Below are 25,728 nucleotides of genomic sequence, written 5' to 3'. Positions count from 1 at the left end.
TAACAGAACACAAGCATTTCAAATTCGACAAAGGATGAACCAAAGAAGGTGAGAGAGATTGCTGGAGAGGTAACGAGAGAACCAGGCCAGTACCAAGGAGGGAAGAGAGTTGCGGAAGACTGTGGGTGATGAGGTCAAGTTTTCAGCAAGGTCAAATCAGATGAATCTCAGAAGAATCCATTAAATTTGCAATTGGGAAGGTTTTTCCTAAAAATGTGTGTGGAGGATCAGTGGGAAAAGCGACCTCCTTACTTTGGGTTGAAGAGAGAGAGAAAGGGATGGTGGAAGTGGAGACTGGAGCGCAAGGTATTACTTTGAGAATTGAGGCAAGGACAGAAAGATTAAGAATAAGGGAGAGAGGCAATTTTCTGTTGTTGTTTTACTTTAAAACTAAATGGGAAAGAAGTGAGTGTGACATAGATTATAACAAAGGAGTTGGTAAAAAGGGAGAGAGAAAATGATTAAAGAAAACACTTGAAGAATACGATCTTGATTTAGAAATCTGAGGAGCTCTGTTTCCTCTGTCACTTGAACTATTTCATACGTCACAAATAATTAGTCTCCCCCTTTCTTGTTCTAATAATACATACATCGAAAATAGCTGTGTTTATTGCCAGCTTCATCTCATTTAGGACTTAGATCTGTAAGAATATCATCCTTCTGAAATCTCTCTCTTTATTTGAGTTCTTTAAAACTTCAGTTACCTCATTGAACTCTGTGTAGAACAGGGGTGTCAAACTAATTTTCACTGGGGGCCACATCAGCCTTGCAGGTGCCTTCAAATGGCCGAATGTAACCTTAGGACTGTATAAATGTAACTACTCCTTAACTGGGAGGCAAGGAGCTCGGCGCTGCCGTTGGGTAGAAACAAGGTGCTAGGCCGGATTTGGCCCACGGGCCTTGTGTTTGCCACCTGTGGTGTAGAACGTTGGAGTCCCTTCCTGGCCCCTGTTACTCTGTTGATACTAGTTGTGATTTTTAGATAACAATATCATTTTTGTGGGTCTTTTCTTTTTTTTGGTGTTACCTTTCTCTTGTAATTTAGGGTTATAAAATAAAGTTGATATTTATTGAATACTGAGTTAAGCTTTGTTTGTTCACCTATAAAAACAGGGCTAATTGATTTCATACAGCTGTGAGGAATACCTGTGAATTTATATGTTTGGAGTGTGTTCAGGATGTTGTGTCCCATATAGTACATGGTCAGTGAGTATCAGCTATTTTTTATTTGTTTCTAATAACAGTCCTAGAAACATCTTTGAAATAAGACTGTTTCCCATTTTACAGACTGAGAAACTGAGGCCCATTAAGTTTGGGTAGCTCGCCTGTGATCACACAGCTAAGTGGCAGAACCAAGGTTCAGACCCAGTCTATTCCAACTAGGGAGCTGAGTTACACTTTTTGTTTCCTTCTTTTTGTGGGGGAAAACTTGAAATTTGAAATTAAAACCTATTCTCTAGCCTTTCATCAGTGGTCAATTCTGGGTGTATATAGCTAGTTTCTCCCATGATTCTCGTACTTCCTGAGTGCCAGAGTTGACATTTCAGTTATTTGTCATCCATCTTCCCTGCTGTTCTAGGCAACCGCACAGTGACATCACAGGGGTCCCCTCTGCCCCATTTCACCCAAGTGATTTGTGGCTTTCCCTAGAGTAGGCGCCTAGAGTAGGCGCCTGAATGAAATCCAACACTTGCTGTTCCCCTTTCCCCCTGTTGCACGTGTTTACTTTGGACAAGGTTTTCGTTCCATGGCTGCCTTTTCATTGTGCGCCTCAGCCCAAGGTTGGATGGCACCCATTCCTCTCACTACCTTTTCATTCCTCTCAGATGGCAAACGCAACTCCTGATTTGCCAGCACCTTGACAACCTTTTATCCTTCTCTTAAGTGATGGAGGAACTAATATCTAATATGATAGCAAGAACAGTACACTGAAAAGTAAAATTCTTTGAAATAGGTGTTTGAGTAAGTCAGGAACTCAGCACTCTTGAGCCCCGCCTCCCAAGCATATGCCCAACATTGGCTGTGAATGTAGTTAAGCCTTCAAATTTAAATTAAGAGGAAAAAATGATTGTCTCTACCTGCTAAGCTATTAGAAAGTCTTGCCAGATTTTCAGTCTTTGTTCTTATTTTTAGCCACTTCCTTATGTATTCGTATTTAAGTAAGTACATTTATATTGTTGTATGTATTTATTCACACAAACTTTTAGATGACTTAATTAATTTATAAATAATTTTTGTGGTGGTTGATGTTACCTGAGGTAATTTACCATTGACTCTCCTGTTAAAAAATGATCAGTTTTATTTAACTGATAAGACTTGGGGAGAACAAACATATTTAAGCTTATTTTGTCTAATAAAAATGATTATGTGGATGATGCTTCATCAAAAATGCAACTGTGGAAGCTAACATGGTCAGATCTCTAAATAGGAACAATACTAGGAGCCATTAATAGTCAGTCTTTACAGCCATATGTATATATGTGTGTGTGTGTGTGTATATATATATATCTATATATATCACTTGCTACTTTTCAAAACCTTTCTATTGTGTTACATATATTTACATAATCCATGAACATACACACCACACACACATATATATATATGAAAAAGAAAATGTAGAGTCGACAGGCTGAATGAGGGGGTCACGTTTATATGCCTGAGCAGTAATGGAGCAGCACAGAAAACCGGTGTCTCAACCTCTCATCTGTCATTTTCTTACTGTGCTTCAGAATTGGAGCCATTCCATCTATCCAGATAAGTTGATCTCCCTGTTTTTGAAAAATATCCTCTGCAATTCAGCCACGCTTTCTCCTCGGTGACTCAAAATGAGTGAGTTTTGTAGCATAGCGATTGCATGCTTATCTGACACATGATTAATCTTGTTTTCTCACTTTCTGAAATTCATAATCTGAATTTCACTTGACTAATTAGTGGTCAGGATTTTTAAGATTGTGGTGAAAATAAGAAAATAAGGAATGCATTTTCTTGAAAAATTTGTGTATTTAAAAACAAAAGGAAAAGAGGAAAAGTCATTGTATGTGTTATAACCAGACACAGTTCTTTATCCACCATGGACACAGGTTATTGGTTTTATAGTAATTTTATATTTAGATACATTCAATTTTTAATAAGGAAAGTGTATACATAAAATCTTAGGAAAAAGATAAATGGTAATTACTGACTAAATATCTACAGATATTTGACAGAGAAAGTTTAGATATTTGTGTGCAGTTTACCCAATTTACAGATACACTACTCATTTTAAAAAACTTATTATAAGGTAACTGTTACACTAGCTGAAGTCACATTTATTTTCTGGATCCGGATTTGTATATATGGTTCTGTCACGGAACAGGTCCTCAGTGGGTGACTGCTGATGATTTCCCATCTGCTTCGTTGGAGAAGAGTGATGACCGTTGTATTTATTCCTCTTTTTCCTTGAAAACTGAGCAAATAACTAACTGCTTTTGAGTAAATGTTGCCCCTGAAGCCAGTGACTTTACTCCTCCCAACACTCATTTTGAACTTGAATGAAGGTCACATCAGAAGGCTTTCTGTTAATGACTGGGAAGATTGATACACACAAAGGGGGAACATTTGGGAAAGCTGACTTTTGTGATTTCTTAGTTAAAGAAATTGTTCTAACAGGGGAAGCTGATGTGATCTCTCCTATCTGTAGCTGTTTCCTGGTTTAGTTCTTGTTTGCTTAAACCAGGAAACAGCTACAGCATGTGGAGTTTACTGAAGCCAGACTCCAAGAAAGCCATTCAGTACAAGGCAAAGTCATCCAACAGGGCTCCTCCTCAGAGTGGCTACATTCTGTCTTCTCACTGAGTGGAAATTAAATTTCTTAGTAAGCTAGATTTTAATGTCACTGAAATTTTTTTGTTTACGACTGTGTAGTTCAAATTTGTGTGGTTCAAGGGTCAGTTTTACATATCTTATTCTTTGGGACCTGTCTGTCACAGTACTATTAATAGATGCTTAACTAATAATCATTAACTAAGGGTTGATTGGGAAAAATGTTTAGGAACACTCTCATCAGGCTCTTTAAGTGTGAAGACAAGGGACTTTGACAGATGGTCCTTGGGAATAGAGATTTATAGTTGGGACATAGGAAGTTTGTTCTTTAGCTGACATTTGAATACTGTGGGTTTCACTTCTTCCAAGTCTAAGATCATGCATCTCAGTTTATAGCGTACCTGCCCTGGAGATGATTTGATGGGCTGTTTTCCATCACTGGGAACGGAGCACACCCATTAGTCTGAATTGTAGCCGGGTCAACGCAGAGGAGCTGCCCCATAGCTCCTGCCCCTGTGTGACTGTCAGAGCCATACAGGCTTTTATTATTTGGCTAACGGGGTTGGCTTCACCAACAAAATGCAGGAGTTGTGACATTTTTAGAAGGAAAGAAGTACTGGGGCCATTTTCCTTACAAGGTAAGTGTGAAGTTCTTTGAACTTGACACTTCCCTGGGTTCTTATTTCAGCCCGTCTAGTAAAAGGATATATGCGTATTGTTAAATCAAAAGAAAAAAGTAACCAAAAAAACCCCCCCAAATATAAAAGTAGAATGCCATTAGTAAAAATCTATGCATAATAAAACTCTAGAAGATACATATGTATTGAAGAATTTACCTGAATAGTGGGACTATTACCAATATAAAAATTTTCTGTATTTTTCAACTATTCCTCCATAAATATATGTTCTTTTATAATTGGAAAAGACATTAATCCATTGTAAAATACATTGATTTACTTTGACATTTGTGAAATATTATTAGAACACAGTGATACCGCTTTAGTAGTAAATGATTTGATCACAAGTGTAAGCAGAGCACCTCTGTTGAAGGAAGGACCAGCATGAGTGTGTGGACCGCATGCCTTTCCTCTGTGTTTTACACTTTAATTATTGCTCCTACACACAGAACTTATGAGTCGGACACCAAGATCCAAACTATGGACTTGTCACTTCTGGTTGTTAGACATGTGCCTCCCTTTCTTAATAAAGGGGAGATCAGTATAGGATCAATCACATGGAGGTGTTTCAGGGGTTAAATGAGACAGTGTAACTAAAGTCGAGGCCAGGGCCGGCCACACTGCAGGCACTTCAACGGTAGGGGTGATCAACACAAGTCAAATGTTTGACTTACTGACTTAAAGACAACTGCCTCGATTCTAAATTATTGGCTCTGCATACAACCATTTCATTCCAAATTAGGCTAATTTGTATGTACTCTGTCTCTATTGCTATGGTTTAGAAGTAGTAATACTAGCATAGATCTTATCATACCAATTATATACAATTTTTATGATGGTCGTTCTTTAGATTTTATATTAATTTACATACTACTAAAGAGCCAATTAATATAAAACCTAATCTTCAACATGTGTAGATAGTTTTTAACTTTATATTTTGATTGTTTTCAATAAAACAATGTTTCAACAATATATTTATGTTGTTTTCAACTTTATATGTTTAATTGAATCCTTTACTGCTTGTCCATAAAACAGTCTACTTAGTGTTTTATCTTTTAGATTTAGGGAATTCATGATGCTATAGCATTGTTCTCCAATCCTTTTTGTCATAAAGGACAAATCAAACTAAATAATTTGATCTTACTTTATGTTGTTTTTTAAATTTTATTTTAAAGATATTTAATAATGTATTTTCTATAATTATAAAAGTAATATATTTTTATTGGAGAACATGAAAACTACTCATAATACTCTTTACTTATATGTCTTCTGGTCCTTTAATCAAGGTACTGTGCCTTTATAATAATTTTATTTTTGGTTCTTCATGGGCCTTTATAGCCAACCCCCAAAAAGGAAATACTAGTTTTCTCTCCTGATTATAAAATAAACTTAAAGTGTGTGTGTGCACGCATGTATATTTTTATTAGAATTGAGTTGGGAACAGTCTGAACTCTGAATACCCCTGACTAAGTGGCCCTCCAGGGCTGCTTTAATTGTTTTGGCTTGCTGTTTCAAACTTCATTTAATTTTGTACGACTGTGTTTGAATGGAAAATGCAAGATCTCTGTGATTAACAGTACTTGGCAATGAGTATTTGGGGACTGCTCAAGCCTCTTGGTTGGTCAGTGAGGTATGCTTTCTGGTGCGTCTCGTGTAACTCCTTGGAGATATTTTTTCCCTGAGAGTAGAAGCTCAACTTCTCTCTAATGACACAGAACAGGTGTGTCTCTACAAGAAAAAGGGGATCCTTTACGACTCTGTGAGAGAAAGGGGACCATCATGCCTTAAACGTATCTTTGAACTGGGAAGCCTGAAATGCTGTAAAGTTGCACATCAGATTTTATTGTCTTTTGTTTAAAGCCAGTTCACGTGTTGACTCCCTCTGATTGTGATGGTGTAGTTAGGCTTTTTAAAAAAACTATGAATGCGTGTATTTCATTTTTATTATTAGGTCCAGTTTGAGATATAGTATCTAACAATTGGGCAGAAAATATAGATGCTTCTCAACGTATGATGGGATTACATCCCAATAAACTCATCATAGGTAGAATTACTGAAAGTTGAAAATGCATTGAATACATCTAACCTGTGAACATCATAGCTTAACCACATGTACTTTAAATGTGCTCAGGATACTTCCATTAGCCTGCAGTTGGGCAAAGTCATCTCGCTGCTGCTGCACAGCAGAAGAAAAGAGTTATTGTACCACATATCGCTGGCCTGGGAAAAGATCAAAATTCACAATTTGAAGTATGAGTTGTACTGAATGTGTATCGCTTTTACAGTATCATAAAATCAAAAAATTGGAAGTGGAACCATTGTAAGTTGGGGATTGTAGTAAGTAGCCTAAGATGGGGAAAAAATAATATCGTCTAGAAGTACATCTATTCTTTTCTTTCTTCTGTAAAGACTTTTCTATGGGGAAAAAAGCTACTGAAGTTAAAAATCTATCTGAAGTGGCAACTTGACCTCAGAAGAAGAAAACGTGATTTCCCTAGAAACGTCAAATGCAGCCTTTTCAGGGACCACAGTGATATGTTTCTCCAGATGAGTGTGCTTCAGAGAGGCACTAGGGAGAAATGGAAAAAAATTCCCAACTTCTGTTTTTCTTTATCTTTACACCAGCCCTTTATCCTTGGTTTTCAGGGCATATGAGTGCTTATATATTTAGGGTATTATATATTTAAGGATATAAACTGTTGTAAGTTATAGATAAAAACCTTTAGGACTAATTAACACAGTAAGCTTCACATCTTGCCATGTGAAATATTGACCTGTGAAAACTCCTCATAATGGACATTTTATTTATTTTTTATGAAACCCTTTCATCCCATGAAACAAGCGTGGTTCTTCTCTAGTCATTCCGGGAGTGTGTGTAACCAGTTACCTTTACCTCCGTGGGCGTCCTGGCATCTTTTCCATGCTTTGTGCCTTCTCTTGATAGGTTAACGTTCTTTGTCTTGGATATCTTGACCGTACTTTTTAAAAATAAAGATACCTATGTAATTCATGCATTTTAGTTGTTCAATCCTGTTTTATTTCTTTGGTGAGTAATTTCTTTAAGGGCTGTATCATGTGACTATTTGCTCACTCAGAATGGTTCCTTGCATCTGGAGGTATTCCAGAAAAATATCAAGAAGTGTATAATCCATTGCCTTAAAACTTTTGAAGGTTAATATATCAAAATGGATAATAAAAGTCTCTTAAAACCAAACAAACATTGGACCAGATAACTAGTACAGTTCAGCTCAATGATGGAAGGAGAAGAAGCACTGGAAATCCAGGAAAATCTCATTTTGAAGTTTACACACAAAAGATGCTACTTGAGTAGAAAGGCAATAGAGAACAATAACTTGCCTTACAATAACAATTACAATAACTTGCCTTCTGTTTTGCTTACATCATTGCTACCAAGATGTAGCTTCTGGTACTGAAGCACAGAACACATATAGGAGTGAATTAAATGATCATATGTCTTAGGAAGTTTAATAGTACCATGGTCCTCTAAAGAATTCTGATTTAAGACCTGAGAAGACCATTTCACAGGATGTAAAAGAAATTGGGAGTTGTGCTTATCCCATCACTGTCAGTCTTTGAGGAGCTATGAAAAATGGAAGAGGCGTTAGCAGCCTTGAGTTGTCCAGATATTCACAGAAGAAGGTGGATTCTGTGAACCGGAGCCAGGGGAAACGGTCTGGCCCTTCCTCTGCGTGCCCTTCTTATCCCCCCTCCTCCAGTGGAAAATTCTGGGACAGCTGATTGCTCTGGTAATTTCTGAGTAGTTAGAAGCAAGTTAGTGGCCCTAGGAGTTCATAAAAAAATTACGTCATGCCTAAATAACCTTAATTTCTGTTTTGGTCAGATTGGTAAGCTAGTAGACTAGCAGACCACTGTGGATACTGGGTGTCTGCTTGTTGACTGGATGGCTGTAGATTTGCTGGTGGTGAGAGGGGCACCAGGTGTTAGACCAGTGGAGTCACATAAGACCTCTGTTCAGAATTCAGAGCTAAGACTCTAACTATAAGAGAAAGCTTATGTTAAAAGTCCCAGAGGTAGAAGGGGTGAGCAGTAGAAGAAATGGGCTCAGGAAGGAAGTTACAGAGGCAAAAAAAAAAAAATGAGCCCTTGGAGCTGAGGGGAGAGAATGGTAAAGGTAAGGTTCCCTGTGGGGATGAGGGGGAAGTGGGGAGGTGTGGGCACGCCCCTGAGAGGGAGACAGGCTGAGTCTTTTGTGCTAAGGGCTTTCGAGGGTGAGGATTTTAGGAGAGGTTCCAGGGGACAATCTAGAATATTCATCAGCTTTCAAGGTGTGTCCTTTCAGGGTTGTGGTCTCCACTGATTGGTTGGTGCCAGAGCAGGGAGTCATTAGTCAGTGCAGCTGGTCCTGATGTCAGCTGTGCCTTTGATTTCGCTGTTTTCCTGGGCCTGGAGCTGAAACACGACTGAGGCCTGGATGTATTTGAAGCAGGTCAGAAGCTCATTCTTTGGGGGCTTAATGCTTAAGGGCTCCCTCTAAGAGGGTCTAACACATGACTAGCAATGTGCCAGAGGAAGAAAGGCCGGGGGAAGGTCTGAACTCTCTGACTAGACATATGAAAGGTCAGGGGTCTAAACCACATGCCTAGCAATATACTGGGGGTGGGGGAGGTTACCCTGGGGTCAGGGTCCTTGTGTTCTCAGTTTTGACCGGTGCTAGGCACCCAAGGCTTTCTTCCGTGGTGACCTTCTGTACCTGGCTCATCTTAACTTGCTCTGCTCATGTCTCTCTACTAGCCTACAGCAGGTCGATGTTCCTAGTTGTGTTCTGATGGATAAGGAAGAGGTAGGCAGTTGGGTGACCCATCCCTTCTCAGGCCTTGCTGAATTCACATGGGCAGCCACACTGAGCAGCAGCCAAACATCAGCCTCTATTCCACCTGCTTCTGAGAGACTCCCAGCGTGGCGTCTCCTCTGCCTCACATCACTGCTTGCCCAGGCACTGCCCAAGGCATGAAACGGCCCGATCAGCCAGTGTCTCAGACCTCACCCCCACGTTTCTCACCGCACCTCCTGAGCTGCCCTTTTCCCTCTCCTTCAGACTCTTTCCTTATTTTCTGGATCTAGAACAGTATTCTGTGATTAGCAAATTGCATTCACTCCACCTCTTTCTGATTGTTTTCTTCACTCCTGCCTTGACAGAAAACTGGCTCTCTCTTGATGTTGTTACTTCCTTTGAAGTCTTCCAAGGAACTCAGATTTTTATACCCGGCCTAGACTTTTGTACTGTGAACCAAAGCCATGCATACCAATGCTCCCTTCACGTCTCCACTTGGCTGTTCTCAGACTTAGCGGCTCCCACCCAGGACTCTTGGTGCTCTTGGTGTAAATCTCCTCCTCTTTATTTTTTCTCAACTCTCAAATACTAAATGATAAATGGTACCTCTGTCCACCTCGACCTGAAGTCTGGAGTCATCCTCTACACCTTTCTCTACACCAAATCTGACTTATTCTTACAACATGTTGCTTCTGCCTTCAGGATATCACTTTCCTTTTTGTCATCGCTCTCTCCCCAGCACCCTGGTTCATTGTGGCCACCATCTGCCTCCTGGACCGCTGGGACAGCTGACCTCCCCTGCTCCCACTGCTCTGTCCTTCAGGCCGTTCTTGATGCCATAGTGGATGAGCTGCAGACGCTTGATTTAATATCATTGCCTTTCTTAAGGTCCTCTGGTGGTTTTCTATCAGTCCTTTTTGTGGCCCTTTGGGACCTCTGTGGTCAGGACTTCTCCAGCCCCTCTCTCTAGGCACAACCCCTAGCCCCGCTCCCGGCCAAGAAGCTCCGGCCACTCTTTTTCACATTTTGGTTTAACACATCGTGTTCTCTTGGGGTTTTGTACAGGTTGTTTCATCTGCCTGAAATGTTCTTTGCTTACTCTTATTTCTTATTTCAGCTTAAATGTCATATTCTCAGAGGAATCTCCTTAAACTATTTAATCTAAAATAGGTTCTTTACACATGATTGCGGTTCAATTCCCAGTCAGGGCACATGCCTGGGTTGCAGGCCAGTTCCCAGCAGGGGACTCACGAGAGGCAACCATACATTGATACTTTTCTCCTTCTCTCCTTCCCTTCCCCTCTAAAGATAACTAAATAAAGTCTTTAAAAAAATAAAATATGTTATTTATATTTTTAATAGCATATTAAAGTTTTTCTTACTTGAATTTATCCCAGTTCATATTAGGTATTTTAAAAAATGTATAGAACTTGTAATGAAAAATTAGTAGAGAATGTAGTTATGATAAATCCCAATGAGCCCATCACCTGACTTCAAACATCGACAACCCATATATGATTGTTTTATCTGTATTTGTTTCCCTCAATTATTTTGAAACAAACTGCAAACATGATGTTATTTCATGGTACATTTATTTTTTAAAAGATAACTCTGTTTTAAAACACTTAAGTGTGATACCATTATCACATCTAAAAAAAGTTAACAGTTCTTTTATATCATCAAATATACATATAGCCATTGTCAAAATACACTGTTAGAGGAAAGGTATAATTGGATTAATACATTGGAATTAGTTGATATCTCTCTCTTAATTTATGGATTCCCCTCCCATTTTTCATGAAAGGTATTTGTTAAGAGACACATTCATTTCTCCTGTATGAAGAATCACCTGCTGTTTGGAGTTTTATGATGTATCCCAATAATGTTATTTAACATTTCCCCTCTCTCTTTAAATAAATAGATACAGACTTGGTCAGATTCAATTTGGGTTTATTCTAGAGGAGGATGTATTCTTCTATCAAGAGGCACATAATATCTGATAGGGTTCCTTTTTTGGTGATTTCAGCAATTTTTACTAATCTTTTAAATGATTATGGTTAGCAAAATGGTATTATTAAAATTCTGTCATTTCTTCTTTGCTTGTGACATGCAATGCATTTGTAAAGAGAAACTTTCACATGTCAACAACCTGGTTACACTGAGATCTGAACATATATGATAGGAGGGGTAAATGCTTGATATATTCTCCATATTAACAGTTTTTAAACTAATGAGATGATTCCATAGTACCCTCCAGATATAACCGATGAGGTTTTTAAAAAGATTTTATTTATTTATTTTTAGACAGAGGGGAAGGAAGGGAGAAAACGAGGGAGAGAAACATCAATGTGTGGTTGCCTCTCGCCTGGCCCACAGCCCGGGCATGTTTGCTGGACTGGGACCAGAACTGGCGACCCTTTGATTCACAGGCCAACACTCAACCACCTAGCCACACCAGCCAGGATTGATGAGTTTTTTAAGTCTCATTAAGCATATTTGACACCTTTCTCTCATGGGTATTATTTTAGTGATGCTCAAATTGTCCCATCTTCGATGAATGGGAGCCTCCTGCTCCCCTTTGACGTGTTTCAGCCCTTGCTGTAGTCACATGCCTGATTCCTGTCTCCTTGGTGAGAGGTACGTACAGGCAGGGACCACGTCTGTGTTGTTCCTTCTTAATTCCAAGCGTAGAATCTTTGTCTCTCAATGAATATTTATTGGATGAAGGTGGGATATTCGCATTTAGTTAAGTGAAAGTCTGTCTTGTAGAACATTTAGTTTAGCTTAGTCTTTGTGGACTCAGAACTTGCATCAGAGGGTACAAGTTATAGGAAGCAAATATTGGCTCAATGTAATAAAGCACTAAATCATTTGGAGGGCGTTTTAGGGGAGTGTGAGTTCTATCAGAGTTTTTTGGGGGGCTACTTATTTCCAGGCAGTGAGAGAACCAAGATAAATGATCAGGCCAGAACGGATCTTTTTGTCTGCAAGGTAATAAGACTCTCAAATTTTTTGTTGACATATTTTGTTTTTGGAAAGGTACAAAGTTACTGGTTTAAAATGGTTGAATGTACATAATTCCGTCCTCTCTTGTGAACATTCTGATGTCACTGTAAGTTTCTGTTTCAAAGTATTATGAGTGTGTACATTGAAGACATTGAGAACGATGAGGTCTGCTTCAGTGGTCATTTCTTTTATATGTGTTAGTTGTTTGAGCAAACTCTTTTCTCATTGTGCTAAATCTTCAGACTTTTTGTACTATTGGGCACCTCCTAATAAAGGGCCATTACACTCTCTTACCAATCTTTGGGTTTTGTTAAAAAATTTAACAGAAATAGCATTAGTCTTCTTCTACTCCTCTCTATAACCATTTTGGTAATGATTAGGATAAGGTGTAATTATTGACAACTTACCTTGAAATCCTTATTTATTTTCTGAGAATAAAGTGTAGTAGATAACACTGTTAGAATACTTTAGAACAGCAAAGGTTAAATAGTACTGAAATGATTTCTCATTCACACGTGAACAAAAATTAAATGTAGTAACAGCAAGGCCATGAATAGTTTTTAGTTTTTTGAATATGTAGGTTATACAGCATTGTTAGCATCTTAACAGAAGTGCTACTAGTAAAACCTTTAAAATATTTTAATGACTTTGCCAAAAACTTACAAATTTGGCCCGAAATATTGTCCTTGATGTACTCTGTCCTACCATTGTAACTCCCCTGGTAATAATCTACATTTTCTTCTATTGCTTCTAAGCCGCACAGTAAGGAAATGAAAGCATTGTATCTGCCTGAACTCGGTGTTATTTTCCTTAGCAGTTTCTCTGGAGGCAAAATCATAATGGAAGAGTGAGGGAGAATATATTAAATTTCCCAGAGTATATTAAATTTCTTTCAGGTATATTGCCCTAATTTCCTTTATATCCTCTAGACAGAATTTCTTCTAGGTGTTAGCACATGGACACTATTTTCAAAGATGACCTGGATAATATTTGTAATTTTGTTTTATTATACTAACTTAGCTATTAATTTCAGGTAACTAATAAAATGGAAAATCTTCCGTCTTCCCTGTGAGAGTTGCTTGCCTGTAACGAAATTCTCTCTGTGCGTCACCTTTTGAACCTGGAAAATGTACCCTGAGCTAACTGAGGCGTTTTCCATTATATGTTTTACAAAATGTTGACTGAACAAATGGAGGAATATGTGAAAAAATGAATAGGCTATTCATATGAAAAACTTCACTTCCACAAGAGAATTGTATTATTTACATACTGGGGCACACAGAACTGTGGATGGAGTTCTGAAGTTGGCAGGGAGCGGCATTTGTGATTAGAACTGCTTTGAAAGCTGGGTCCAGTGCAGCGTGGCTCGGCTGGGACACCCAGTGTCCCTGTGTCCCTGGGCGTGGATAGCTCTGTGCAGGCTTGGGCATTCCCCCAGCCCTTCCCCCTCCTGCACTCGGCAGCTTGTTCACTTGGATGGGCAGACTAGAGCAGTGAGTCGCTGATCCTTTGGCCTGACGTGAGCTTCGCAGTGAGACCAAACTCGTAATGGTAGTTGTTGGAAGAATTAGAGAATAGGGAAGAATCTTTGAAATAAAAATGGCTCCCTGTATAGTTTAGAGCAACTAGACGCTGACCTGACAATTATCTCCAACAGAATGTTCTGTGGTAATATTAGCACAATTTAAAGTATTTATTTTTAATCACGTTATTTACCTGATTTATGTCTCCATTGCCAATCAAGACTTGATTGCCTTCTGTTCATTAGCTTTTGATTTAATTAATAAGACTCCTTAAAGAGGAATCATAAATGTTTTCTTGTAAACAGCTCTAATTTATTGATTCAATTTGAATTTTGTAATTATTCTAAAGAACTTAAATCAGTGTTTGAAGTGTATGTTTTGAATCTTTAATAAAATACTTTAAACCCACAGGTAATTATTAGACTCAATGTTTAGTTTGTTTTTCATAGAACAACAGCTGTCTTCCTTAGATATCTTTAAAAACTGACATTTTGTTAGACTAGTAACTCAGAATTTCAGTTATTTCAGTCCATGCTAAAGTTTTATGCACCAAAAGTATGCAGGCTAAAAAAATATATGCACCAGAGATTGAATGTTAGAATATTCATAATGTTTTTTTCAAAAGTATCTTTTCCAAAAGTGGAGCCAGTGACTTAACATTTTTAGTGGATTTTAGAACTGTGTGATTCAGGAGTTGGTGAATGTCTAGACATATAGAGAAAACTAATTAAAAAAAGAAAAAGTCACAGACTTTTAGGTTAAAGAGCAACTTGATAATCAATATGATTCTTAATGGGAAACAAATGAAGCAGTTGGAGAAGAGGAAGATAAAGGGATCTGGGCTCATATTATTAAAGGAGAGTGAGAGTTTTGAAACAAGTCTGTCAGATGCAAAATGGTTAATAAGGCATTCTAAATTATAAAACTTTAAGGAAATGAAACATATTTTTATCTGCATGCGTCAAAAACAAAGAAACTGCATCTTTAATTTGAAAAAATAAGTATTTAAACCAAACGTGAAAGATGTGAACACTTTATAAGAATTTAAGATTTCTGAAATTTTTGAAAGCAATGATTTTCTTTAATTGAAAGAATTTGACATGCAACATTGTGTAAGTGTGGATGTACAACATGTTACTTTGACACATTTATCTATTGGGACACGATTGCTGATGTAGGGATATTTATCACATTATATAATTACAGTACAGTGTTATTGTCTATGTTCCTTATACTGTGCAATAGATCCCTATGGCTTGTATACTACTCATTACAAGTGCATACCCATAAAACCCATTGTTATTATCTCTCGCCACCCCTCACCCCCAATACCCTGGCCACTACCATTTTACTTTTTTTAAAAAATATGTTTGGCTTTTTTAGATTTTACAGAAGTGATATTATTCAATACTTGTGTTTCACTGACTTATCTCACTTAGCATAATATGTTCCAGGTCCATCTATGTTTTCACAAGTGGGAGGATATCTTTCTTTCCCATGGCTGAATAATATTCTGTTGCGTATGTGTATCACTTCTTTTTTATCCATTCATTTGTTGATGGCTGTTTGGGTTGTTTCTATGTCTTAGCTATTGTGAGTAATGCTATAATAAATGTGAGAGTGCATGTATCTCATCAAAGTCCTTTCATTTCCTTTGGCTACGTACCCAGGAGTGGAGATTGCCAAATCATATGGGAGATCTATTTTGAATTTTTGAGGAACCTCCATAGTATCTTCCACAGTGGTTGGACCAATTCACGGTGCTGCTGACAATGTCTGAAGGTTCCTTTTTCACCACGTCCTCCCTAGCGCCCTTTGGCTCTTGTCTTCTTCATGACAGCCATTCCGACAGGTGTGAGGTCACATGCCACATGGTTTTTGATTCGTATTTCCCTGATGGTTAGTGATGTTGAGTAAGGTTCTTTATTCTTGAGTTATCTTGCAGGTATAAGGAAGGAAATGTCAGTATATTAACATTATTAATATTCTTTCAATAAAATATTTTGAGAGTCTACTCTGTAGCAGGCAGTTTTAGGCATTGGGCACATAAGAGTTAATGAAACAGAAAAACTCCCTTTGCTCCTGGAGCTAATAGTCGAGTATAAATCTTAAGGAAATGTTAATTTCATATGATATAAACAAAGTCTCAGTGTCTCTGTTGTGATTATCATAACTCAGAAATTAATACTTGAAGGTTTAATTCTTGGGGATTTATGCTTCAGAATCAGAATCCCATTAACCTGGATCTTGTTCTTTTACACAGTTATCATAGTAAATATGTTCAGACATTTTTTTTCACCACAAAAATCATGCCCATCAGTCTGTGAGATTACTTGAAGCTGTTTCATTTCTAGTTGCCTGTAAAAAGTGAGTTTGGGGAAGGTTCATCTCCTTTCAGTGTATTACAAGACCATCGTAGTAGCTTCATGGTCTGGAGAGTGTTTTAAGTATATAAGCTTTGAAAAACATGGATTCCCTGTATCCTGGGATTCAGTTCATGGTACCTATGCATTAACAGACCCAAGGGAAGTGTGTGTGTGCGTGTGTGTTTATGGGTGAGGGGAAAATATCAGTAAATGAAGGGAAAATTCCCAGCAATTCCTGGAATCAGTTACTTCCTCCTCAGGGAGCTAGTGATGAGCTCAACTTGGCGGAGAAAAACCGGTGCAGATGTCAGCAGTGACCGCATCCCAGGCTCGGGCCCCGCCAGAGGTTCCCCTTTGTCGTAAAGGGCACAGCGAAGAGCACACAGGTACAGTCTCCGGCTGAACCCTGTGCATGTTAATGTTCTGCCTGCACCTGGGTACCTGGAGTGCAATCAGGATTAGAATATTTATGTGATGTATTCAGAGTGGAGAATCTCAGGGTGGAAAGGCAGCAGGTCTGACCTTCCAGCTGAAACTCAAGGAAAAGTGAACACAATGTAGATGGCACATTGTGAGCCTTATAACCAGATATCCTTATTTGATCACTGTAACCACTAATGCATTTCAGCAATGAGTTTAATGAGGAAGGCTACTGGCACGCTTGGGCTGTGATACATTCCTTGGCCTTTCAAGTTTCGTGTCTATAGCCTTTTTTTGAGCAAAAACAGGCCAAGTGGATTCAGTTCTTAAAAAGAGACATTCAGATTCTTTATTTCAGACCCAGTTTTCCTTTGCTAGTTTCATAACCTCACTTTGGTTTCAATTTAAATAGCAAAGAAAAGCCATTTTTCATCTGTCAAATCGGCGTAGTACAAGTCAAGCGGGAACAGGGGCTCCTCTCGTTTGCTCTGGGAAGTGTAAATTGGTGCAGACCATGCAGGATAACTTCCCAACGTTCATCAGAGTTAGAATTTAGACGTGCATGTACATTTTGATCTTGCAATTTCATTTTCAGGAATTTACAGACATATCTTTATGTGGATGAAATTACATATCCAGAAATATTTATTGCATCATTGTCTTAGTAGCAAAAAATTGGGAGCATGCCTATGATTTTAAGAGGAAGTTGCCAAAATAGGTATTAAGTGATAAAAACTATATGCCATGTACTCTGTATGGCATACTGCCATTTGTATTTGTATGTATTCTATGTATGTGTGTATGTTCGTGTGTGTGCATATGATGGGCAAAAGTAGGGTTATAATTGTAAGCATGCAAAACAGAGTTTATTCTTGTATTATTTAGTATCATATTATTTCCCACGTGAACAACTGTAATTCTGCTTTGCCCACTCCTGTGTACATGTGTGTATGTGTGTGTGTTAGTATGAACCATGGCAGGTGGTGACTCAGAGAATGGCAGGTGGGTGGCTGAGGGAGAATGTAGCAGGGAGATTTACTTTTCATCAAATGCTGTCTTATACCTTTTACAGAATTTTTAATGTGTGCATGTTTTACCTATTTTTTAGCAAAATAGGCCTCTAGGCCCCGTAGAGGTAGAGAGAGAGTTGAGCACTCAACGAGGAGACTAGTGATAGGTAGACATGTCTTTGTGAACAGAATTGACTGGATAGAAAGTTGTCTCCTAGCACATTCTTATTTTTAATTAGAGCCGATACACATTTAGACTGCATCTGGAAGAACCATCTGCTTTGGATAGGTCTTGTGTAACCTTGTACCAGTAAACTATTCATAACTTTTATTTTGATGTTGCACTGTTATAAAACACAGTCAGACCAAATATAATTTTAGGATGCTCTAGTAAGAAAATAATTGTGAAAAGGAGGAAAGAGAGGGTGAAGAGAAGAGGAGAGAAAGGAGGGGAGGGGAGGGGAGGGGAGGGGAGGGGAGGAAGCTGAGTGCTAAGTTTCTGTCCTTGGAGGTTGAATCACCTCAGTTGAGGACTTCAGAGGAAGACATTTCAGCAAAAGAAACAAAGGTGCTATCAGAAAAACAAAGAGTATGAATTTGACTTCTTGATTTCAATTGATCTGAGACTAACTGACAGAACATGGTGATTTTGTTAAGCACTAGTTTCATTCTGGAAGGAACATCCAGTGAATCACAGAAAAATTTCAGTTAACTTCTAGGTTATGCAAGTGAATATTTAATATGAGAGTGTTTAAAGTGTGAATATTTATGAGGACGATATAGAATTCCCAGACTTACTGAAATTAATCTTGTTGTGTTGGCATAATTGAGTTCCTCAAATTTTCAGTGCAAAAATATATATTGCAATGAGAAAAATTAGAACCATAACAGGAACAAATTTTCATGGATTTGCTTCTTATTTTCTCTTTTGTTTCTTCCAGGGTTAATGGGAAGTTGGTAGCCCTGAAGGTCATCAGGCTGCAGGAAGAAGAAGGCACACCTTTTACAGCTATCAGGGAAGGTAGGCATTTCCTCTTCTCTCTGCTTTTGTGTGTGCGTGTTGTCCATGGCTGTTTAAATATTATGGTCCTCCGAATAGGCTGAGTTTCTAAATTATATGCTTGCATCTCTTCTTGGAGCATGTAAAATGAAGTTTAAAGATCAGCACCTCTTGCAAGCATATGAAGTCATGTTAAATAAGACAAGACCACCCTGCTGCGTCCTCAGGAGTGGGGAGGAAGCAGTAGCTCTACTCCAAGATAATAAAGTATCTCTTTTTATTAGTAAAATCTTTGAAGTACAGTTTCAGAACTTTTAGTGTTAATAGCTTGCCCTTTACTACATTTTTAAAAGTACAGATTATCTTGACGTAAAACTTCAGTTTAGTTTTTCACTGAAGGAACCGTAGCTACTTGTTCTGCTGAACTTCAATGCTGTATAAATATCCATGGTTTGCTGCAATAGTCCTATCAATGTATTGATGAACTCAGTGTAGTCTGTTACTAGTCTGATCGTTTTCTACAATTATTTTTATGATTTACATTACTTTTGAAAGTCTTTCTGTTTTCACTTTTTTACCTTTCATTCTCCTTTTCATGCCACTTCAGTTTGGTTTCTATAATTCCTATTTAGCTGAAAATATTCTTATAAAGTTAATCAATGACCTGTGTATTGCCAGATCAGATAGACACCTCTCCTTCTAAATTTACCAAAGCTTTTAGTAGTTCATAAGTGGTTGAATCATTGTCCTCTGTGATACTGGGTTTTCCAAGTAGGTAGCTTTTTCCCTTTCTCTTGTGCTAGTTTCTTTTCTAACTATTAGGGAATTTTGGATAGGGAAGGGGCCTCCTTCTCTCTAATGAGCACACTTTCAATGTGATTTATTATTTCATGAGTTAAAATAGCAACTATAAGCTGGTGACCTACATTCGCCTCTTTTTAGCTAAGACCTTTCTGTGTCTACATTCTCATGTATCCATCACCTGGCATCTTGAATCCAGTAGTATATAAAAAGGACGATATGTTACTACTAAGTGAGGTTTATTCCAGGAATGCAAGGCTGGTTCAACCTTAACAAACCAGTTGATGTGCAACAGTCATCTCAAACTTAACCCATCCAAATGGAACTTGCACGGTCCCCCTACCTGGTATCACTCACATCATTCCAGCCCAATATTAGTAAAAGCAGCAGCCAGTGTTCCTCCTCCCCAGATCCTGCCCGTGAAGGAGTCCTGTAAGTTACTTCACTAAGACATGTCTCAAGTCCATCTACTTTTCTGTCCGTACTGCCACCTCCAGGTCTGGGTGTCATCAGTTCTTGCTTGGACTTCCATACTAGCTTCTGATTGCTCTCTCCACATCATCTCTTACCTTCCTATTATCCCTTCTCTAGTCTGTAATCAATATAATCTTTTAACAAACCTCAATCACGTCACATCATTTCTTATTTGAAAGCTTCAGTTTCAAGTACCATATGACCTGTTTGTCCCCAAACATGCTGCAAGATGTCCTGCGTCAGGGATTGAATGCGCACTACTCCTCATGGTTGGCATGCTCTTCCCCAGCTCTGCTCTTAGGCCAGGTGCAATTCAGCTGTTTCTTTTTCACACAGATTTCCTTCGACTATTAATCTAAATTAGCAGCTGACCATTATCTTCCTCATTTTTACTTACCATGTCACCACCCATTTTCTTTTGAGTTCCTACCAGAATCTGAACTTAATTATCTTTTCTCCTCTCTAGTACTGTGTCGTCTTAGTGAGACTGGACCTTGTCTGACTGTTTGCTGCTGTGTCCTCAACGTCTAGCACAGTAATCATAATATTCATTGTGTGACTTAAGCAAAATCATTAAGCTACAGTCCTTATATACAACCGAATATGAGACACAGATTCACCCTCAAGGAACCTGCTCTCCAGGTGGGAGACAGAACAGATGCATAATAATCTGAGAAATAGTATTAGGTGGCATTTCAATGCTAGAGCATTTCTAAAAGAATGTAAGTTTTAAAGAAATTCCTCGTTCTCAAGGGAGCTAAGGTGTCCACTGGGTCTTGAATTAGGCAAAAGAGAGAAAAGCAGTGAAGGGTAGATTGAGGACAGGTTGCCTTCCAGAGAGGTGTGGAAGGAGCTGAGGCCAGAAAGCTCAAGTGCAGTGAACAGGTCAGGAGTTCTCACTCGGTGGGTGTGGGAGGCCGAGGTGGTTGTTGCCCCACAACAATGACATACCATCAACAGGAATCGGACAGTGCAGCTGGTGTTCTGTGTGTCGGTGCTGGGCATTCAGCAATATGTGGGGCACTCTAACATAGACTTAGGGAAACCACCGTCAGCGTCCTCTGCCAGTTTTTAAAAATAAACTCTGTTTGAACCCAGCACTCCTATTCATTTATGTGTTGCCAATGGCTGCTTTCTTAGAATCCGGTGGTTGTGACAGAGCACATGGTCCACAAAAACCTAGAGTACTGACTGGCCCTTCACACAGTTTCCCAACTCCTGCTTTAGTACAACGAACAGTTGTTTCATGTCCCCTAAGCCTTTTGAATGGCCTGCTGAGCATTCACACAGGTGAAAACCTGTTTACATTTGTCTTCGACCATTAGCCAACTACTGGAAACCCAAAGTGTGCTCCACACACAGCTAGTATGCACCGAATTTTCCAGGGGTACAACTATAGTGTAGATCGAAGGAAGGTTGTATTTTGTTTTATTTAAAACTTTACTAAAACTTGTTTACCCTTCTGAAAAATTACTTATCTAATGACAGTACTGCTTGCACTTTAAGTTGTTGATGCAACTGTCCCAAACAGTGTGAAATTGTAGCAGTCACGTTCATGCTGGTTCTATACACAGATGTGAGAACCACTCTTTATTACAATTTCCAGTGCCTACCATTTATGTATTTAAATACATCACTTTATTGTAAATTATTTTTGTATCTCTTTTACATTTCATTTATGCATAGATATATATTTGAAATTCTGTATATAAATATTTGAAATTTCTCAGGCACACCGACCCTATTATCTATGAATTTCATTGTGGTACAGCATCTTTATAAAGTACTTGTTATATAGAGAGGTTATTGGGTCTGACGAGACTGGAAACCACTGGCTGAGATGGAGCAGTGAGTTCCAGTTGAGCTGTGGCCAGAGGAAAAGTTAAGGGTGTGTTGAATTTGCTTATGGTAGACCCTGAATGTTAGGGACTAAGAGAGAGGGAAGGAGATGCTGGGCCAGGAGAGAAGCAGGAGGAAAATGAAGTGGAGTAGCAAGCATGCTCCCTGGCATGTGGGGTGTGCGCTGGAATTAACCAACCTAACCTTGCTGTTTGGTGCCGGTTAAGAGACATTTCATAATGACATTACTGCCTCCAGCTGTGACAGTTGGGTCAGTCAGTGGGAAGTGCAAGGAACGAAGCAGGTAGGGTCAAGTGAAGTGGCTGGTGAGCTGTCTGTGTATGCTGCCTGGATACAAGGCAAGGCCCTTGGGCACATGTGAGCCTTGAGATAAGCTTAGGAGCCAGCTCTAAGATTCAGTTCGGCCGTAGAACGCGGGGCTGGCTCTGCAGCTGGGACCTTGTTTTGTGGGTTGGAGAGCCTCTGAAGACTTTTAAACTGAGTGTATTAAAAGCTAAATCTCATTAGATAAGAAGGAACTTGAAAGCTGGTAAATCAGTCATTCAGAGTAGTATAGATTTGAAATTATGAGGATCCAGTTTATTGGAAAGCAGTGACAAGAAAGGATGGGTAGAGGAAAAACTGTCAGAGCTAGGTGAATTATTGGTTACAGATGATTTGAGCAGGAAATATCAATGGTTTTGAATGAGAAAAAAATGCCACCATTGGGAGAAATCATTTGTGACTGCCTGGAGAATTGCTTTTAACACTTTACTGTTTGAAGGGGCTATTATCCGATTTACTCTTCACCTTAGTTCTTTGAAGGTTTTTTTCATATAGAATTTATATTGTTTATAGAATCTGCATTATAAATACGGAATTGAGGCTCAGAGAAGTTAGATGACGTGTCCAAGGAGTTGTATCTTGGACCAAGATGTTCTTAGATCAAAACAGTGTCATGCTAACTCGGAGAGGTAGTTGGTTTGGGTTTTAGTCATTCTGAGTTCATGAGACATCTATGTGGCAATGTGGGAGTGTGGCTCATAAGAATTCAGCTTAAATACTGTATAGTTAGCATAGTTCTTAACAAGTTGAACAAGTGTCATATTTTTGTGGGAGAAAACTTTGAGCGAAAACAGGGATTTGAGTTACAAGGCAGTGTAGAAGGCCCTGTGGGTATTAGAGTCTGGAAAACTGGGTTTCAATTCTTATTTTGCTATTCATCACTGTACAGTAAAAGGCAAGTCACCTGTATTGATTTGCTAGAGCTGTGACCAAGTACCTGCCACAGATTGAGAGGCTTAAACAACAGAAATATGTTATCTCATGGTTTTGGAGTTTACCAGTTCAAGGTCAAGGCCCTCTTACTGGGAGCCATGAGGGAAGGGTCAGTTTCAAGGCTCTCTCCTTGGCCTTCTCCCATGTCTTCACATCACCCTCCCTCCATACCTGCCTGTGTCCAGGTTTCCTTGTTATGAGGACACTAGTCACACTGGATTAGGGTCCTCTCTAATGACCTCTCCTTAACTTAATTACCATGGAAAAATTCTTAACTTCAAACATAGTCACGTTTTGAGGTGCTGGGGTTAGCACTTCAATGTATAAATTTTAGGGGACACAACTGAGTCCATAACACCACCTAATGGCTTTGGACCCCAATAACCCTGCTTGTGGAACACAAGGGCTGGTTCATGTCATATCTTAGAAACTGTCTATCTCTGCACTGTGGTTTTCATTTTCTAGGCAGTCTTTATTTTTATTTTTATTAATTCCCACTCAAGGCTATATTTATTGATTTTTAGAGAGAGAGAAAGGGAGATGGGAGAGAGAGGGAGGGAGGGAGGGGAAGAGAGAAAGAGAGAGAGAGAAAGATAGGTTGTCTTCTACATGTGCCCCAACTGGGGATTGAATCTGCCATCTACGTATGTGCCCTGATCAGGAATTGAACCCGCAACCTTCTGTGTGGGGGGTGGCATTCCAACCAACTGAGCCACTTGGCCGGGGCCCCAAGTGCTGTTCAAACTCAGAGTTAGATTGCCCTGGATTTGAGAAGGTGATACAGAAACTGTCAAAGCCTGGAGGAACTGATCACAAAATGGCATTGCATTTTTTTAAAATAAAAATATCTTGAGCTTTTCCTAGTAAAAGCTGACTTCTGAGTGATTTTTAATGGAAATAAATGACCCTATAGTAAAAAGAAGAATTAAACTCTGAGCTAATTTTGGCTATTTGTTCCTCTTTTGCCTTTTCATTTATGCCTTTTGTGGTCTTACTTGTCTGCTATTTATGTTTGGAAACGAAAGCTATCACCAGTGCTCATAATCTTTTGCCTTCGATACTTCAAGAAATCTGGCACAGTAACTTCTCTGTGTGGCTCGTGTTAAAGCTTGAAATATTTTAGGACGAAAGTGGAGGATGCTTGGCATGTGTTCATTTTTACATTTTTACACTGATGAGGGAGGAGCACGGCTTGCTCAGTTGTGATGAAACACTTCACTTTCAGTTTGCCTCTTTTCTGCTGTTATGGTCAATTTCCTTATTCACAGAATGTCAACAGCAGGAAGATTTCAAAGCAGGGCAGCACTGTTCGCAGTAAGATAGTTTTCAAGTGGCTGTTTGCCACTTACAAGCGTACCTGGGAATTTAGGTTTTAACATGTAATTTTCACCTGAAGTGGAAATACGTGTAAGCAACCCCGATCTTACTAGATTTCTGTCCAAAGGTGAACTTTGAGTTTCATCTCATCGTGCCAGAGTGTTTCATGTCTTAATTCAGGGCCAGGTGCTTTGAAACTCATTTCGTCTTTGGTGGCAGCTTAGAGAATTAAGCAGCAGCACTGATGGCCAGCTTTTCTCTTTGAATTTAAAACCTTTACATGATATCATCATGGTTTTTAATGGCACTGATAGAGAATCAGGAGATAGGCTTGAAAGGGAGTAGATGGAATTGCTTAGGCTAGGACAGCTGTAAGTCTCCGTAGAAATGTGCATGTCCTTACTCTGTGATGTTACGTTTAGATGTCCAAATATCTTTTTGGCCCAGATTTTCCCAGACAAGGAATGAAAGTGAGGGAACCAATGTCTCCTTTTGTGAATTCTTGACTATCTAATGGTTTCCTTAGGTGAGAGTTATGCTTGAAGGGAAATCTAGACATTCCAGTAGAGAACAATTTGAAAGAGCAATAGTAGAGAAATATCAAGGAATAGTGCTTAGTGTGTGCTTACATGCTGTCCGTGCACAGTCAGGGTCTAGTCTCACCTATTGCTCACTAGACCCTTAAGGTGTACAGTTCCATTATTTCTAGTTTAAGGTGAAGAAAGTAGGGCACGGAGAGCTTAAGTCACTTGCCCACAGTCACGGCTAGTGTGTGGCAGAGTTCAAGGCTGAATCTGGCCAGTTACATTCCAGAGCCTACTCTTAAACATTATACTGTGATAAAGAGATTTTAAGTAGAAAATTTGAATTTATAGTGCATTTTTGTTTCATGCAGAGGGTCACATTAGGCCATTAAATTAAGGTAAGCAAAAAAGATAGCTTTTGTCAGAGGAACATAGGAGGGAAGCTTGCTTATGAAAGTGAAGGCACATTACTTACTAAATACAGTGGGGCAGCACCCATGCAGGGCAGGCGGATGGGAAACAGGATCAGCAGTGTAGCTATGGGGCAGTCTAGGCGTGTAGAAAAAAGGACCCTGTAATGGTAAACTGTGTAGTGTGGAACTCATTACTGAATATAGGGTTTTTTCATACCTGTTTGAACAGTCCCACATGTTTTACCCAGCTTTTCTCTCTCTCCCACACTCCACCCTTTCCCAGAAACCAGGCCTTTTGTTTGGTTTATTCCTCAGTTGGTCCCTACCCCCACTGATTATTGTGTTAGAATTCTGGGGAAACATTTTAGATTTCTAATAAAAATGGAAATACTCAGGAAGGCAGAGGTAGATAGAAATTAAAGAGGAGATTAAGGAGGAAAGACATTTGTTTTTTAGCCCTGGC

General features: G+C 39.1%; 1 protein-coding gene across 3 annotated transcripts in view; it reads left to right on the top strand.

Annotated features, from left to right (window-relative positions):
* CDK14 (cyclin dependent kinase 14) overlaps positions 1-25,728 on the top strand; it is a 549,832-nt gene that overhangs the window by 149,620 nt on the left and 374,484 nt on the right. For all 3 annotated transcript variants that reach the window (XM_037066082.1, XM_037066084.1, XM_037066083.1), the window contains one exon: positions 18,561-18,640. In XM_037066082.1, coding sequence (XP_036921977.1) covers positions 18,561-18,640 — 80 coding nt within the window. The remainder of the gene's footprint in view (positions 1-18,560; positions 18,641-25,728) is intronic.

Source organism: Sturnira hondurensis, unplaced genomic scaffold (assembly GCF_014824575.4).
Source record: "Sturnira hondurensis isolate 20B ecotype Veracruz unplaced genomic scaffold, ASM1482457v3 Scaffold0016462, whole genome shotgun sequence".
NCBI classification, from domain to species: Eukaryota; Metazoa; Chordata; class Mammalia; order Chiroptera; family Phyllostomidae; genus Sturnira; species Sturnira hondurensis.
The sequence above is the reverse complement of the archived record's forward strand: the minus strand, read 5'-3'. Positions and strand labels throughout refer to the sequence as shown.